We start from the raw sequence: 16322 nt of genomic DNA on the forward strand, positions 1-16322 counted from the left end.
CAGGGAGCAGGGAGCTTCCTTTTCATGGAACCACACCTCATGTAGCTTAAGGAAGTAGCTAGTGTAACAGAAGCCAAAGATAAAGTAACGTGCTGGGTGGTCACTGAAAAAGGCATATTCACATTGAATTTTCTGCCAAGAAAACCCAAGAAATAGTTTTTTCTTCTATCTCTTAATTCTTTTGAAGGACAGTAGTAAACATGCAGCAGTGGCACCTTTCTGGTTTGAACAGTTTGGGTAGGGGGGAAGACTAATTAGCTGTAAGAAGAAGCAGAGCAGTGCTAACTCTGCAGAGTGACTGGAACATCTGTTTCCCAGTAGCAAAGCCTGAAGCCTGCATCATAGAGAGCACCCTTATTATGTACTGTGTCCTGATATTGTGCTCTCAAGCACACTGGCAACTGGATATTTTGCCTCGCTCGGTTGAAAATGAAGTTATCATTTACGCAGGCAAAATTAGTACCTACATTCCTCCATTTTTTGATGGTACTTTGAATGGGTAGAGTCACCCAAACGGTATATTTGTATTTAAGGAAAATCTGTAGTGATTCAGTCTTAACAAATATCTGCCTTGTTTTTGCAGGTGTTAGGCATTTGTCTGTATGGTATATGTTGCCTTAGGAAAGGGTGTGTGGAAAAATAAATTTGCTGAGTTGCGATTTAATTTGCATTAATTATTTCAACCAGTGTTTAGAGTTGGAAAACTATTGGATGGCAATATATTAATGCTTCATTTCTTTCAAATATAATTCAGAGTGAAGCTTCAAATGATTTATGGAGATCATTATTTACATGTGGAAATTAATTATGCTATTTCCACCTGTTTGCACTGCAGCAAGATACCCTGTTGCTTTTCTTTTGTCTTAATTGTTCAATTATTATTTCAGTAACATAATTTGAGAAGGAACTGTTAAATGCTTTTCAAAGAGTGATACAGCCCTTTGTTATTCAGAGTACACCTATTAAAAATAGTGGATTTTTTTACTTGTAATAATTACTGTAGGTTATTTAAAGTTAATAACTGTAATATTCACTCTTCTATTTGCTCAAAGATCTTTGCTTTCCTTCTCCCAGCTATGCAGTTGCGACAGTTGTTGTTCAGTGTGCCTGAACACTAGAGTCCATAAGTTTCCTACAACGATGCTTAGCGTTTTTCTTACATATACACACTCCATTCCTTAAGCCTACTCTCTTCCTGACTCATGCAGTCCAGAATTGCTACCAAAAATCTTTTATGATAATGTTTTCAAAACCTTTTGGTATTTTGTCTCAGCCATTGTTCTCTGAGTTCTGCCTGTGCTTTACACTCTGACTTGAATGAGAACATGCTGCTATGTTTCGGAATTTTTTGTTTCAGTGTTTTTTTCAGCCATGGTTTTTAGATATCCACCTGAAATTAGCAATCTCTACTGTCATATTCATCTGTCAAAGAATAGGCTATGTCAGCTTTCCTGCTTTCCTGTTATCTCTCTTAATTTAACACAAATATCTCCATCACCTTCACTTCTGTGATTTGTCCTCCTTTCTATTTTTGGCTTAGCCTTCATGTATGGGCTTGTTGTCTTCTACTTGTTTAAGAAATTCCACTCAATTAATGAAAGATAAAAGATAAATAAAATAAACAAGTCTATTTGAAATATATGTCGGCTTTGATAAAATATATATCCTTATATGGATTTTTCAGTAATATTCAAATATCATTTGGTCAGGTTATCATTGTCTGTTATTTAAGATCTTGAATAAGATACATTTAGATTTACAGATCTTAGTCTGTTTGTTACAGAAAAACACTCTTGTTCTCACGAAACAATCAGATGAGAAAGGACATGTCATTTCTGATGTATGCTATAGCATTTATGAATTTTCCTAGGTCTTACCCACTTTAGACACAAAAACTAACTAAAGAATAATTTGAAGCAGTTTCTTTTATGGAATGAGATCAGTTTAAACTTACAGAAACTTTTGGTGTGGTGGTTGAGATTTCATACACACAGGTACACTTTAGGATGGTTATAGTGCAGTTTTGTGGCTTGCTAAGCTGATAGAAGCCGTTAACTTTTTGACAAGGCTACACAAAATAACCAGTGCTAGCACAAAGGAAGGGGATGGGAAAACATAGCCACGTACAGGGAGAAAGTCTGGGCTGCAGCCAATGACTTAAACTGGCATGAGCTTATCTTTAACTGCACAGTTAGGGCATGATTTCTTGTTATGGGTGAGCTTATTAAATAGCTCACTGAGATCAGAAGAGGAAGGTCTTACTCATTTCCCTCCTCACCTGTTCCTTCCTTTCTTTCTTCCTATTACTTTTTTTTCTTCCTCTGTCCCCTCACCACACAATCCTTCACTCCTCCACCTCCATCACCAGTTCTGGCATTTCTTACAAAATAAACCAATTGAAGTCATTAATCTAGCAAAACTAGTGAACCCATTTAGTGATATACCAGAAAAGAGGTGAAAGAGGAGCAGGACTTCTCCCTTTTGGCATTAGCAAGTTTTTCAAAACATCTCCGGCCATAACATGAAAGCACACCCGTAGTAACAAGCAATAGGCATAGCCCAGGACTGTCAGATAATTAAAGTTCCAACCATGTGATAACATCATGGGGAAAGTTACATTTACCTACTAATGTGTGAAAGTTATTTAGCATTTAATTTGTGTAATTTTTTTTTTTTGAAACAATTTTCACTCAAAATCAACATGCTCTTGGATGTATGTTTTATTGTGACTACCTGCTGGAGGATGTGATAGTCTATGTTTAATGACAAACTGTTAGGAGAAGTAATGGTCTCGCTGGAAGAAAATAAGATAACATGCCATGAGTTGCCACAATATGATACCAGTTATGGTAGGTAATGGATATATTAAATACATGGTTATGCTCCAGGAACTTGGTTGCATGGATCTAAAGTTTGTCTCACTTTCATTTGAGTTTGAACATTTTTCAGCTCTGTGAGGAGCCTAAATCTTGAATCCTCCTTGACTGGGAAGAAAAATCTTTTGGTAATATAAGTGCCATCCCTCAAGAAAAATGAGGTATTGTTTTCAGTCGATTGCTTGCCTATTGCTATTTTGATAACAGAAATGAAAATTAAGTGTTAAGTTGGTAGTTGTGATGAGTAGGTAGGTAGTATTTTACTGAGAGTATTTACCCTTGGATTTTTTCACCTCTGCAGATGTTTTGCAGACTCATATGCACATACCTACATCAGTTACATGTGGTACACATTTCAAGTGTCAAAAACTTCATTTTCTTTGCTAAATATTACCTTCCCAGAAAAGCCTTAAGACAAATGCAGTGGTCTCTAGTCTTCAGCAAAATTTCAGAATCCATCCTAGCGATGGAACATATATTAGCATTGCAGAAGGCTACAATTTTAAAGAAGTTTTGGATCCATTGGCTCTGCTAGCTACTACCATGTACACTTTTCAGTGATCAGGGATATAAGTGAGCCAGATAACTAGCATTTGGACAAACATGAAGTTTCATAGGAAGGGAAGTTTGGGGAAGACTGACCTCAAAATGTGTCGAATGAAGGGACCAAGTGGTTATATAGTGTAGCTAAAGCCCTACAAGTTGTACTGCAGGCAAAATAAAGATGTTATTTTGTAAAAGCTGCAGTAGAGGAAGAGTATTGGAAAGACAAATGTAGAAACAGCTATTGAGGCTAACTGTGCAAAGAAAACCAGTGGTCAGATGAAGAAACCAGGAGGAACCAGCAGAGATGGAAGGGCAATGGTCTTAAAATCCTGCTGTTGAAATTATTGGGGAATTTTTGTAGAAGTAGTATTTTGTTTGGAGGAGTCAAAATTTCACTGTGATCTCTTTATTTGTTGAGGTGACCCAAATCTTAGCTTCTACTTTCTGGTCCTCAGCTGCCAAATTGAATTGCTAAATCCTCTGTGAAGTAAAATACTGTTTAACTTGCAGAGGAGTATTGCTTTCCAGTTCTAAGATTTTCTTCAACCATCATCTTTTATAAAAATAGCAGTGAAGGGGAGAGAAAGAACTAGAAATCCTATTGATATTACAAGCATAAATCCTTCTTCACATCAAATTTTCTTACTCACGGAAGCCATTCTTAGTGTCAGTGCATGTTGTTTGGAAATTACTGACTGAAGATTTAGTTATTCGAGGATGACAAGGAATTTCACGTTAATTTGGCAGAATTGTTAATGTTAATAATTAAGTTACTATAATGAGCTTTTCTGAAATACTGTTTATTGTTTTAATAATTTCCAATGACAGACAATCTACTGATATAAAATGTTAGAATCTTTAGACTAGTTTAAGATAATTTATATGCAATATAGTAATTCTGTTAAAATATTTTAATCATCTTAAAAGAATAAGAGCATTTGCAAATAACATTTTGATTGTGTGATTTACTGGAAAAATGAATTAAAAGACTATGAAGAAGTAAAAATGACAGCAAATATTGCAAATAGCCATAGACTGGCTAAAATGTTTGTCAAATCTTAAATTAGAAGTCATCTTCATGAACAAGATATGAATATCTGTAATGGTTTATTTCAAAACATAGAAATGGAACCAAAGTAAGTTTGCAAAGTATGAAGAATTCTTCATTAATCTTAGTGAATGGTTAGTAGCAGTTCAGGCTGTGATCCTTTAATAATCATAGGAACTGGATCGTCCCACAGCAAATATGGAGTACACACAGCTGTTGGAGTGCATGCATGTGCAGTTATCTTATTACTGGATACAGCCTTTAACTTTTCCCTCAAAGATTAACTTTTAACAACTGCGGCAACATTATTTATAGAGCTGATCAGAAAAATTTTCCGCACTAGAAAAAATTAAAAGTTGACAGGCAGAAGAAGTGTTCTGTGTTGTGCCAAAGGAAAGAAGAGTGCTAGTAAGAAATTCTCAGGTTCAGTTTTATTAGGGAAACAAAAAGTTTTTGTTATCTTTCAGGGTTGTCCTGGAACTTTCCCACCAGGGCAGCTGTCAATGATGTAGGAATCCTAGCAGCCTTAAGTATTCTGGGAACCAAGTAGCCTGAGAAGAGGCATTACTAATTCTACAAAACGGAACAATCGATAGGACTTTCTGTTAGAAAACTGGTTTTGTTTAATTTTATCTTACATAAAATTACTTTATAAAATTACTTGGCATGTGAACTTTAAATTTGTTCTGCCTTTGGTTAAAAAACTGAACAGTCACCCCTTTCCATTATATCAGCATTTTCTAACAAATTGTGCATATGGGAAGAAATTATTTTCTCTTTTTTGACAAAGCATATGTATGCAACATTTGTTTAATTACTACTTTGCATTACCCAGTATGCTGTGTCATCATGTGTCAAGCTAGCTTGCTTTTATTTATTGTTCATTCTGAATTCCAAGACAGAATTTTTGCTTGCAGAAGATCTTTGATCTAAAGAGAGAATTCTTGTGGCTCTAAGTGCAAACATTGAAAGCCAACCTAACATTTTCATCTGTGATGATTACATGCTGGTTTTATATTTGTCACTATAGCTTTCCTGTTTTCAAGCCCCCATTAGACTTAGCTAGTTGTGAAATTTACTGCCTCAGCCTGTGATATTGTATTCTATAAAAGTGGTAAAATATATGCAATTTCCTCTAGCTTTGTAGAAAATAGAGGGAGAAAAAGCATTTTAAAGCTAAGAGAGAAGAGAATGTACTTATTCTCCTTTTGTTATTGCATCAGCGCTGGTTTTGATTTTGAAGGCATGTCTCCCTAGTGTATAGGAAAGGAGAATATGGTTTTAATGACAAGGTGAAAGTAACAACAAGGAGCTATCTTTGAAACTGTTTCTTTGTGTTAAAAAGGATTCTTTCATAAAGACTTTTTGGTGAACAGTTACACAAATTTGTTTTATAACCAAACTGAACTCATAATGAAAGATGTTATCTGATATATTTGTGCCTCATATGTAACAGCATTATACCAAAAGACTCTGTTTTAATAGTGCTTGGGTACAAAGTCAAGTGTCCATAAGTTAGAAAATGCCTGAATTAAATTATTTCATCTTCTGACAACACTAAAGAAGGGCCTGTGGCCCTCTGCTGGAGCGTGTTGGGTGTCCCTAGAATCTTCAGAGAATGCAATGTGAAATTCTAAGAAGTTTTTATGAATACTGTGAATAAACAGAACTTGTAAATTGACTATTAGGGTATACTTCAGTGACAGCAAAAGTAAACTTTTAGCGTAACGACATGTCTCCATTTTGAGTCCCTGGGTTAAAGATGGGAAATTCCAGAGATCATCAATGAAGCTAGTGTAAAAATTCTCATAGCATGGGCAGCCCAATATATTTTCCCCCAATTTACTTTATGTATATGTGTAGCAACCTGAAAGCCTATCATCTGTCCAGATTAGAAGCATCTGAAGGAAACCTGCTCATAGAAAGAGGCAGGAATTTTCCATGGAGCACTGTTACCTTGCCATCAATCATGTTTCATTTCGTGTTCAACAAAATAGTGCTACCACTTCAGTTTTCTTATGAATTCAATGATATTTTGTGGAGCTTTGATTTCTCCCATTCCTCCCCCATTTTTTTAATATCAGAGTCATGAAATTACATGGAAATATCAAACTACTTTATTTAAAATAAGTTTTCACCTCTTAATGTTTGGGGACAGGGAGGTTATAAAATGTAGGGGTGATAAAAGGTACCTCAGGAACATCTTAAATGTTCAAAACCCTGCACATAAATAGAATGAACATTTATTTTCTGTATAAAGCGGAATGTCATCAGCTTTAGGACTAATTGCTTCTCCAGTGTAATTGTCATAGGATAAGGAATACTTTATTAGTCTTTTCTTCCTGACGTATGAGGGCTGCCGAAATACTAGGCAATGACAAGACTTTCAGCTGCATCTGACTCTCCTGTTCTTCTCTGAAATGGTTTCTGATTTCTGAATGCATCTGCTACATTCCTGTGGTAGTTTGTAGATTACAACTTTTTATTACTTAGCATAGTTTAAAAAAAAAAAAAGCCAAAATTGTTGTTACAGAATGATGATCGTTCTTCTTTTATTCTAGATAATGATCTGGACAAGCTCTTATCACTTTTAAAAAATCCAGATAAACAAAGTGGTTGGGCAGAAAACTGTAGAAAACAGTTCTGCAAAGTCATGAAAGCCAAACCTGATATCATCAGTGGAATGAGTGAGTATTGCTTATTGATTTAAACAAAACAAGCAAACAAAATGCCATTAGAAGCAACTGTTTTTAAAATTTCATTGAGAATTATACTATCTTTATAATTAGTCAATTTTGTATTGATTATGAGAATTATTTCAATGTGATTTTCCTATGAAAACAAGGTTTATGCCTCATGTTCTGTTTGTATGTCTCTATGCTCATCATCCCTGTGTATAACTTTTAAACCCACTGGTTGTTTTGTGCAAAATATGACAGAGGAAGAGGGCTCAAAGTCTTTCCTTCAGGTCTTTTAAAGGTCCATGATTGTGATATTCGGAAAGTGGAAAGGAGAGCCTGAGAGAAAAGATAAGCACTTTCCAGACATCAGTGAATTACTTTAAAGGGGAAAACAAATGATATGAATAGCCAATTGTGGCAGAAGTTTTCAGAATTAAGCCTTATTAAACATCAAAGCATCCACTCATTCAGGTTTTTCTTCCTTTCTGTGTGTATTTCCTAATGAATAGTGACCTTGTGCTGCAGCATTGGTATGATTCAGTTAAAACAACAAACCAACCAAAACAAACCCAACAATTACCCATATGACATTAATCACTGGAAATCAGACTTAATAATCAACTTGTAATATAATATAAACTTGTATAGCAATGAAGAAACTATGTGCTTTCAGAAAATGCCGACTTGCAGTTCTTTAAGAATTCTGATTATAGAAGATGCTCAATACATAGTCTGATCTTTTGCTTACATATTCCAAAGACTTCCCTTTAAATTTTTAGGAAACCAATCAATACAACTGACAATCAGACAGAAGAAATATATTCTATGTGGGATCAAAGTAACACAGCATGTGTGTTTTGTATAAGAGACCTGAATTTTGCCATAACTTATAGAGCTATATGAAAATTTAGGGCCTAAGGAAGTCATTTATAGAGGAACCGATTCAGTATAAAAATAATTAATAAGAAACTTGTCACTTGTGTGAGTGTGGTTAAAGTCCATAATTATTGAAATTTTCAAAATTCTTTGAGCTTTCTGTTCTCGTTGCTTGTTTGAAATGAGTTTGTGTTTATAGTCAGATGATTATAATTTGGTCAGAGCTTTTACTTTCCATTTGGAGGAATGTATGTGTGTAGACAGAATACACATGTATTTGTTTATAATGTATGTATGTCTTTGTGTTCATTGTATTGTACACATCCACAAATGCATGTATTCATGCAGAAAGAAAGTTCTCTGTAAAACAGGTAAACAAATGGAGACTCATAAGCTGAAACACTGAATATACTTTATATGAACTTCTGCTACTGTAAGAAAAATAAATTGAGGAAAGCAATTAAAAAATCTAGATTTTTCTAGCAAAAAAAGATGTTTACTTTTCTTGCATGTTTCTTATAGAACTAGTAATCTACTGAGCATTTTTTTTAAATGTTACACATTGTGAAGCACAAATAATTTAGTCTTTGCAAAATCATTTGAATGCAGCATATTTTCTAGACAGATATCTTCTTGAATTGTATGAAATTAATGTTGAAAATTGTTAGTCTGTTGTCTTGCATATAAAAGGACTTATTTGTCAACAAAACATATTTTTATATAAAAACAGAACATATGTTTAAAATAGTTGGCTTACAAAGGAAAAGAAAATAGAATTCTTACTATGCTTTGTAGTAGGCTATTCAAAGCCTGTGTAGGTTATTTCGTGTAACTTTGCTGGAGATACCATAAGCTAGAATTAGGAATTTAAAGGGAATCATTAGAATTTATTAACCCAAAAGGAAGAGATTAGGGTTTCTTCTGAATTACTGTTTCCAGCTGAGATAGAACAACTGGGAGTAAAAGTAAGCAAGAAAGGTATCCATGAAATTTTTTATGCCTCACAGTTGCTTCTGCAAGTGCATTCACAAACCACACAAGTAAAGTGTGAAAATGGAAAAAGAATAGCTTAATGAAATACTAAATTAAAAAATACTACTAAAGAATAGTAATAACTAAGTGAAAGTAGTGTTACTCTAAGGTGAACTCAAAGCTGTTGTTTAAATGAGGCAGATCTGCATGCAGATATTTCAGGAACAACAATATTTCTGCTAGCTGTGTGGTTTGAGACAATATTCTATTCACTGAAACTATTTTGTGAGAGACAGCTGTGCTGCTAGGTGTTTTCTGAAACCTCTCCCAAATTTCAGAGGACTGAAAGGCCTTAATCCAGATCCCAAGAAAGCAAATCTTCCTCGTCAGTCACAGCAGGAACAAACTGTAAGGATTACAGAGAAGAGATACATACTCAAAAATATGCTTCCTGTTCTGGACTCTTTCTCTAGGACACGGGAGACTAACATTAACAGAAATGGTATCAGAACATAACCAGCAAAGACAATATTGAAGGCAATGACTGTGTAGTGAAGCACATATTTATGTGAAAACATTTTGGGATCTGGTGCCAGGATTATCAGATGTTGAATCTGTAGGCTCTGTTAAAATTCCATCAGAAGATCCTTAAGCAAACTGTATAGCATTGATACCCATCATTCACTCTCCTGATATTGACTGACTGTAGCTTCTAAGTTATTTCTGTGGTTAAGCATCAAGATCCATCTTTGAATCTTTTCTTGATCTGTTAAAAGGACATACGAACCTTTCACAAACTTGTATATCCTTTAATGTGGCAGGACTTAAAGTGCAGGATTCTTCTTCATCTTCTAGTAAAAGATCTTACTCTAGACAACAAGCTTCTACATTCTGTTGTTCTAAGCACAGACACAAGACTTCTAGTCATTCTTTCTGTAAAGGTGGAATAGATTTATGGATCCCAGGGAACTTGTCGCTTGTCATTGAGCTACTTTGCGTTGTGTCTTTGAGTCACTCAAATCAGCTAGACAGACACTGATACAGCCCTTGGTCAAGTCTTGGCCTCTTTTGGACTTGTTGAGGAAGTCTGCATGTTGCAATATATGTGATCTCCCTAAAGCACTGTTAGTACATCTAGATAAGAACTTTTTCTATACTGGAATCGAAGCTTTGGCAGAAAAAGAATCAGCCAAGTCAACTCCTGCAAGGATAGGTTAAATTTACACGGGAAATTCTTAAGCTGTATAAATCTAGGCTTAGTATATTACAAATTCAGTTCATTCATAGGATAGGGACTTTTTTTTTTTTTTTTGAACTAGTGATCTCAGCTTGACTATCTCATCCATGCCTTTTCATTTGTCTCCTTATCCTTATCCTTCAGGTGAGACAGAAGGCATGTCTGTTGTTTGCAGTCCCAGCAAACCCTTTATTATCCGTTCCCAGTTAACAGTGTCATATCTGCAGCTGATCTCTCTCCAGTCTGGGTAGATACAACAACTTTAATCCTTTCCTCTTCTGGGAGACTTTAAACCCTCAATAAGAAAAACGGGGGGTGTTGCAGAGATCATGAAAGTATGTGCTAGCATTCTTCCATCCATCATGGGAGATAACCAGTCTCAAAATCCTAATTATTTTCCTCAAGTCTTATAATTGTATATCCATATGGGGGTATGGATAGGGACAGTGAACCCAGCTACAATGACCCGCTACATGGAGGCATTTAGAGTTTCTGTGGCATGTTCTTCCTGAGAAATCTGGACTTAGATTGCCAGTATTCTTTAGGATCTATTTACCTCCAAAATATTCTCTCTCTCAAAAGAGGAAAAAGGCAATATCTTTCTTATGGTAATTTTTATTTTCAGGGAGTTATTCTTTTAGTCTCAGCTAGTATTGATGACTTTTAAAACCTTGAAAAACGTAGTGAGAAGCTCTTGAAATTGCACTTGAGATGTTGCTGGAAAACAGTGGGATGTTTTTGTTTTTTGGGTTGTTTTTTTTTTTTTAACAGGAAGTTGAATGGTTAATGAAAGCAGAGTGGTTATGATCAACAAAGCATTTTGGAATCCCATTAATGCTGTGTGAGCTCTGCACTATCTGAAGTAGCTATATCAAAACATGCTGATGAAAAAGACTAAGATTCTTTGAGGAAATGTCATTGTTTTTGTTCTACAGCCTTTAGCAGTCACTGCGTAAAGTTGAAAGTAACTGTAGAACTTACCCCACAGGATGAAGAACCAAAAAGATGGATATTTTCAATAGGTATGACTTTGTTTTGTTTTGTTCCTCTTCAGGGTAACAAAATATTAAACTTTGGCCATGTATCAAAGTAGCCTAATACTTTTAATGATAGTGTAATAATTGGATAAATGTTGAGCAGACCCAGGAGAAGAATTGAATTGTTCCCTCATCAGCAGGAGTTGTAAATGTAGCTTATATCAAGGTATACCTTTAGGCTACCAGAGTCTCAGCAAGGAGACTCTCAGTTGTCAACACTCTGCCTGTATATAAATGTAAAGATGATAATTAGGGATTTTAGTTTTGCTGAACAGGATCTTTCTGATTCAAAGAAAATGAGATATTACATTTTTAGAGCCATTAGGACATTCGTAACATACTCTCCCCTTTTTAGGAGAAAATGGTTTAAACTTCAGCCCTCATTAGGTGGAAGACTTGACTAACTTCAGCCTGCAGAGTAGTCTTCCATAGGCTCTCTAAGTTTGTGAGAGAAACTTCTCTGGGCTATGATTTCAAAAAGGCAAATCAGAGCAACTGAGTTAGATTTCCATTCTAAATTGGTCCTCAGATGAGCCTGTTTTTCTCTATAAGAACCACATAAGTTTTCTAAGCTCAGTTACATCTTTTTAAATATTCCCCAAATCTTCTGTCTCTAAGATCACTCAATTAGATCTAGACTCTGTTATCTGCTCCCTTTTTTAGTATGACCAAACTCAAAATATTGCATTTGCAAAAGAGGATTTTAAAATAATACAAAAAAGATGCTTACCTTTTTATGTCTTTACCTGATTTTTGAAGGAGGCTTGTTTCAGAATTAAAATGAAACAGTAGGTCTTTTAGGTCATGTAGGAAGAAAAATTGCAAACCAAAATTTCTTTCTTCTGTCGTCCAAACCAGTTTGGAATAACTCCCAAAGGAATATCTTTTATGCAATGTAAGTGCATGTGAATGTGCATGCGTGTGAGTGAAGATTACGCTATTTGATTAGTGCTGAATTTGAAAGGATTGTTTTCCATTGATAAAGAAGATGCTTGTATGTTGGATATAAGATATGCAACTTTCATGTCTAATGGAAGTACTGTCAGAATTTTTATTATGTTGTTTTCTTCTTCTAAAAGAGAATGCAGGTGGCTCCTTTTTCAATTATTATACACTGTAATGGCAGTCTCTCCCATTGATCCTGGGAATTCAAAAAGGCCCTCCATGTTGTTGCCATTAAGAATGGAATTGCTGACGATGCTTTCTGTAGATTTATTAAATTGAAGTTGATGCAGTTAAAAATTTCTGACACTACTCTTACAAAAAGAAACCAACTGTTCAAAATTTTCACTCTTAAATTTGTAACCTCTAACACAAGTCATGAAAGACTACTGTTAACTCTTGAGAAATGTTTTTTTCTGTTTGTTTGTTTTCTTGGTTTAAACTTTGAAGCATCTGAGAGTTGGTATAGAATATGATCTAGTAATGCTAGTTACATTAGAGAATCTAAAAAATTCTGATGCTTTTGTTACTAAACAGAAAGCAGCTCTCTAGTGGCACCTTGTAGTTTTTGACCTTTCTGGCTTAAATCCTTCAGAGTAGGTACTAGGTAACCTCTCCTGGTGGCTACTTATTAACAGTTCAAATCACATGATTTTTTTTTTAATCAGTACTCTTATACTGTTTAAAAGCCATTTAGATTGCTTGCCTTTTGTGCATTAATTCTTCGTGAATGACTTCAAATGAGTGCTGTTACAGCAATCCTGATTTTACTGTACAATGAACTTTTCTAAATTTGGTTTGTATACTTTTTCAGTTGAATGGAAAATCACTGAGCCAGTTTCCATCTTCATAAACATTTCCAGAAAGTATTTAAATAGCAGCTAATTGGCTTAGTATTAAAACACAAAAATTAAAATAATCTAGAACAACTACTTGTCATTTCACATGAACATTCTCTTGGAAGAGACTATGTCTTGTGAAAACCCTCTATTTGTGTATTAACCAAATTTGTTTTGATACACTCCTCTTATGTGTCTTTTCCTCTCTCAAACTTGATTAAAAGGTTTCAAAGATCCTGATAGGCACTTAGGTAAATACTTTCAAATGGTGGAAATCAATTTTGTGCTTGAGTTTCAAAAAAATTGCTTAGCAGTTGAGCTGTCACTTCTCCCATTAACTCAAGCACTGAACTGAAATATTTGACTGTTAGGTCAAGCATGTGGATGCCTTCCAACAAGAAGGGAACAAATGTGCAGTGTTCTGACTTGATTTTAAATTTTGTGAATTATGCAGTATTTTATTATTTTAATATTGTTCCTGTTTGTTATTACAGCATGAAATATTTCAGTAATCTCAATATAAACAGTCATGCACTAAACATATATCTGCTTACAAAGTTTAAGCTTAACTTCTACTTTTTGCTATCAATAGCTCTAGTTCAGTGGGGTTTTTTGTGTTTTACTTGCACAAATACTTATTATGTTGTTTGTATGACCAAATTCCACTAAGCCTATTAGTTAAGTTGTTTCCAGAATGTGAAAGTAAGCAAGGAAAAAAAAAAAAAAGTCCATATCTGTGCTATTCCATAAAATTAATGAAAATGCTAATCTACACTGGAAAACTTTCTTTGGCATCCTTAGAAGAGAGAGTGGTGGGGGAAGCTTTTGACACAGCATGTTTTCAAAGACATAGAGTGCCTAAAATATTGCAGCAACAACAGTAACTTTCCCATTACTCGTACAGAAAATGGTATCATTTTTTGAAGGGGGTTTCTACAACTAACTCTTCAGTGCAGTTTACCTTTTCAAGTGTAAAAGTTTTGTTCTGATTTAATTTTTGAAGGCTGTAAAGAGATCATTTATTCTGGTACTCACAAAATGAATAAACTTGTTCTTTAAAATAAATTACTTTTTGCTAATCCATTTGGTTTATTAGAGGAATGTTTAAAAAAAGTTATATTATGTTTAATTAGCAGTTTCTTCTGCCCATAAAGAAAGTGAAAGAACAAAGCTTATATGCATAATTTCTTTGTTTTGATTTACCAAGAGATGGCTGCTTGTGTTTATAAAGTAGTCTTTTGCAATGCAAAATTAATTTTGTTACTGTTGGAGTTGGCTGCTTTAACTGTAAACTATGTTCAAGTGTTGTAGTGAAACTTCTTCCCCCCATCAACACAATAACACCAAAATTCAGGCTTTTAAAAACTTTTTGGACTAATTCATGACCTTGAAATGACTGTGTGAGTTTCTTCCTACAGTTAGACAAACACATATTCCTGTAAATGTTTTAGGTAACTAATCAGGAAAAGTCATAATTTATTGTCAATATGTTAGTTTAAAGTGATTGGAGGAAGGCTAAATTATTGTCTTTATGCGATTTTTCTTCATTATTTTTCTGGCGTAACAGGCATCAGACTGTGGGCAGAGCTGATGTTCTGTCTTTCTCCTCCTTATGGACAAAATAGCTTGTACTGCAGTCTCCTGTGTTTGTTTTCCTGTCAGGAAGGCTAGTTTCAGAGTTTGGTGTCTTTTTTCCATTGCCACCTCCACCACAGATTGCTATGTCTTGCTTGTGGCTGCTATGACCATTTGTACAGCTACCATCTAAAATGGGTTAATGAAATTATCTGGCTTAAAAACAACAAAACTACCTGTGGGTGCATGGAGATTATGTGCAGGAATGGACGAGCAGAGGCTGACACAGTACAGCTCGAGTCCTGTTATACTGAGGTGCTGCCACGGAAATTACAGCATGCAGACTTAAGACAGGAAATCCCAAAGGTGACTGCTCTCATTACTCTCTATATCCACTTCCTTGCTTTGGACTGTTGTGAAAAGAAAGTTGCACCCACTAATCTTTAAATTCAATTTATCATGCAGCTGTCTTGGGATAGCACTTACTTATAAAAAAAAAAGTTAATTTTTGCTATCCCAAATTCTTAATATGGGTCACCTCAGCATGGACTTCCTCTTTGCAATATCTATAAAGACTTCCTTGTATCCTTTTGTTTGAATCTGTAAGATACTGTGTTCAGCTGCAAGAGTATCAAGCTTACAGAATCAAGGATTAGGAACAGTCTTTGCTAAGGATTTTTCACTGAGAGTTGTCACTAATTTCCTGGTTAATATTCTGTTAAGGTCTGAGATATGATTTCTTATAAATATGATTTCTTATTTAGAGATCAGATTTCAGCATCTGGCTTATCTATGCAGTAACTGCAGACTTAGAACTTCTATTTGGCAAGAATCAAGCAAGAACTTTATGGTCATCATTAAACACAGACATTCCCAAAGGAAATTCTCCTATCGCTTAAAATTAAGTGTGTAATTTTTATCTTGTGATGGCATAGGCAATTTTATATTGTTTATTGGAAACAGCTCTTAAAAGTTCATTAACTTTTATTGGTATAGAGGTTTTTTGCTTTCCTGTCTACACACACACACGGACAAATGGGATAAGATATTGTAGCTTAATTATAGTTAATTTTCATTTTATATTGATACTGTGTAACAAATTCTGAAATAATCCTTGGAGGATATAAAGATAATATGTGATTCCCTTTCAGCTTACACTGAACATATTCTCAGTAAAGCTATTAAAATTTAATTTAAGTTAGGAATGATGTTAGGAATGCAAAAGCACAATGCATGCTTTGAATTGTTCCCCCATAAAAACATGAATAAACATGCAGCTATTCAGATAGCTTTATTTACTTGCATACTGTCATCTTGTAAGGTAATGTAGTTTTACGTTTTGTTCATTGCCTCTAATGTTTTAATGGGTTTTTGCTTTTTGTAGTTTTGGCAGAATTAATTGAAAAGTTCGTGTCACATCTTTCTGAAAGCCCCTTGGATTGTTATTTCAGCACAGAAGACTATAAAGGTCAGTTTCCTAATAATTCATTACTTTGCAGCCTCTTCATATTTCAATTACTTTTCTTTTAAATGTATCTGTAAAATTTTTTGGGTTGTTGAAAATGTTCTCTACCAGCTCAGAGATTCATTACTTAACTGATGGGAAATACTTTGTTTTGGAGGAAGAATGATGTACTTGAGGAAATAGTACAGATAGTTATTAGTGATGTGTTTTCATATTTCTGTATGGGCA

General features: G+C 34.6%; 1 protein-coding gene across 5 annotated transcripts in view; it reads left to right on the plus strand.

Annotated features, from left to right (window-relative positions):
- Positions 1-16322, plus strand: part of TBC1D32 (TBC1 domain family member 32) — a 97815-nt gene that overhangs the window by 56003 nt on the left and 25490 nt on the right. For all 5 annotated transcript variants that reach the window (XM_013959076.2, XM_013959079.2, XM_013959080.1 and 2 more), the window contains 2 exons: positions 7032-7157; positions 16014-16097. In XM_013959076.2, coding sequence (XP_013814530.1) covers positions 7032-7157; positions 16014-16097 — 210 coding nt within the window. The remainder of the gene's footprint in view (positions 1-7031; positions 7158-16013; positions 16098-16322) is intronic.

Source organism: Apteryx mantelli, chromosome 3 (genome assembly GCF_036417845.1).
Source record: "Apteryx mantelli isolate bAptMan1 chromosome 3, bAptMan1.hap1, whole genome shotgun sequence".
Taxonomy (NCBI): Eukaryota; Metazoa; Chordata; class Aves; order Apterygiformes; family Apterygidae; genus Apteryx; species Apteryx mantelli.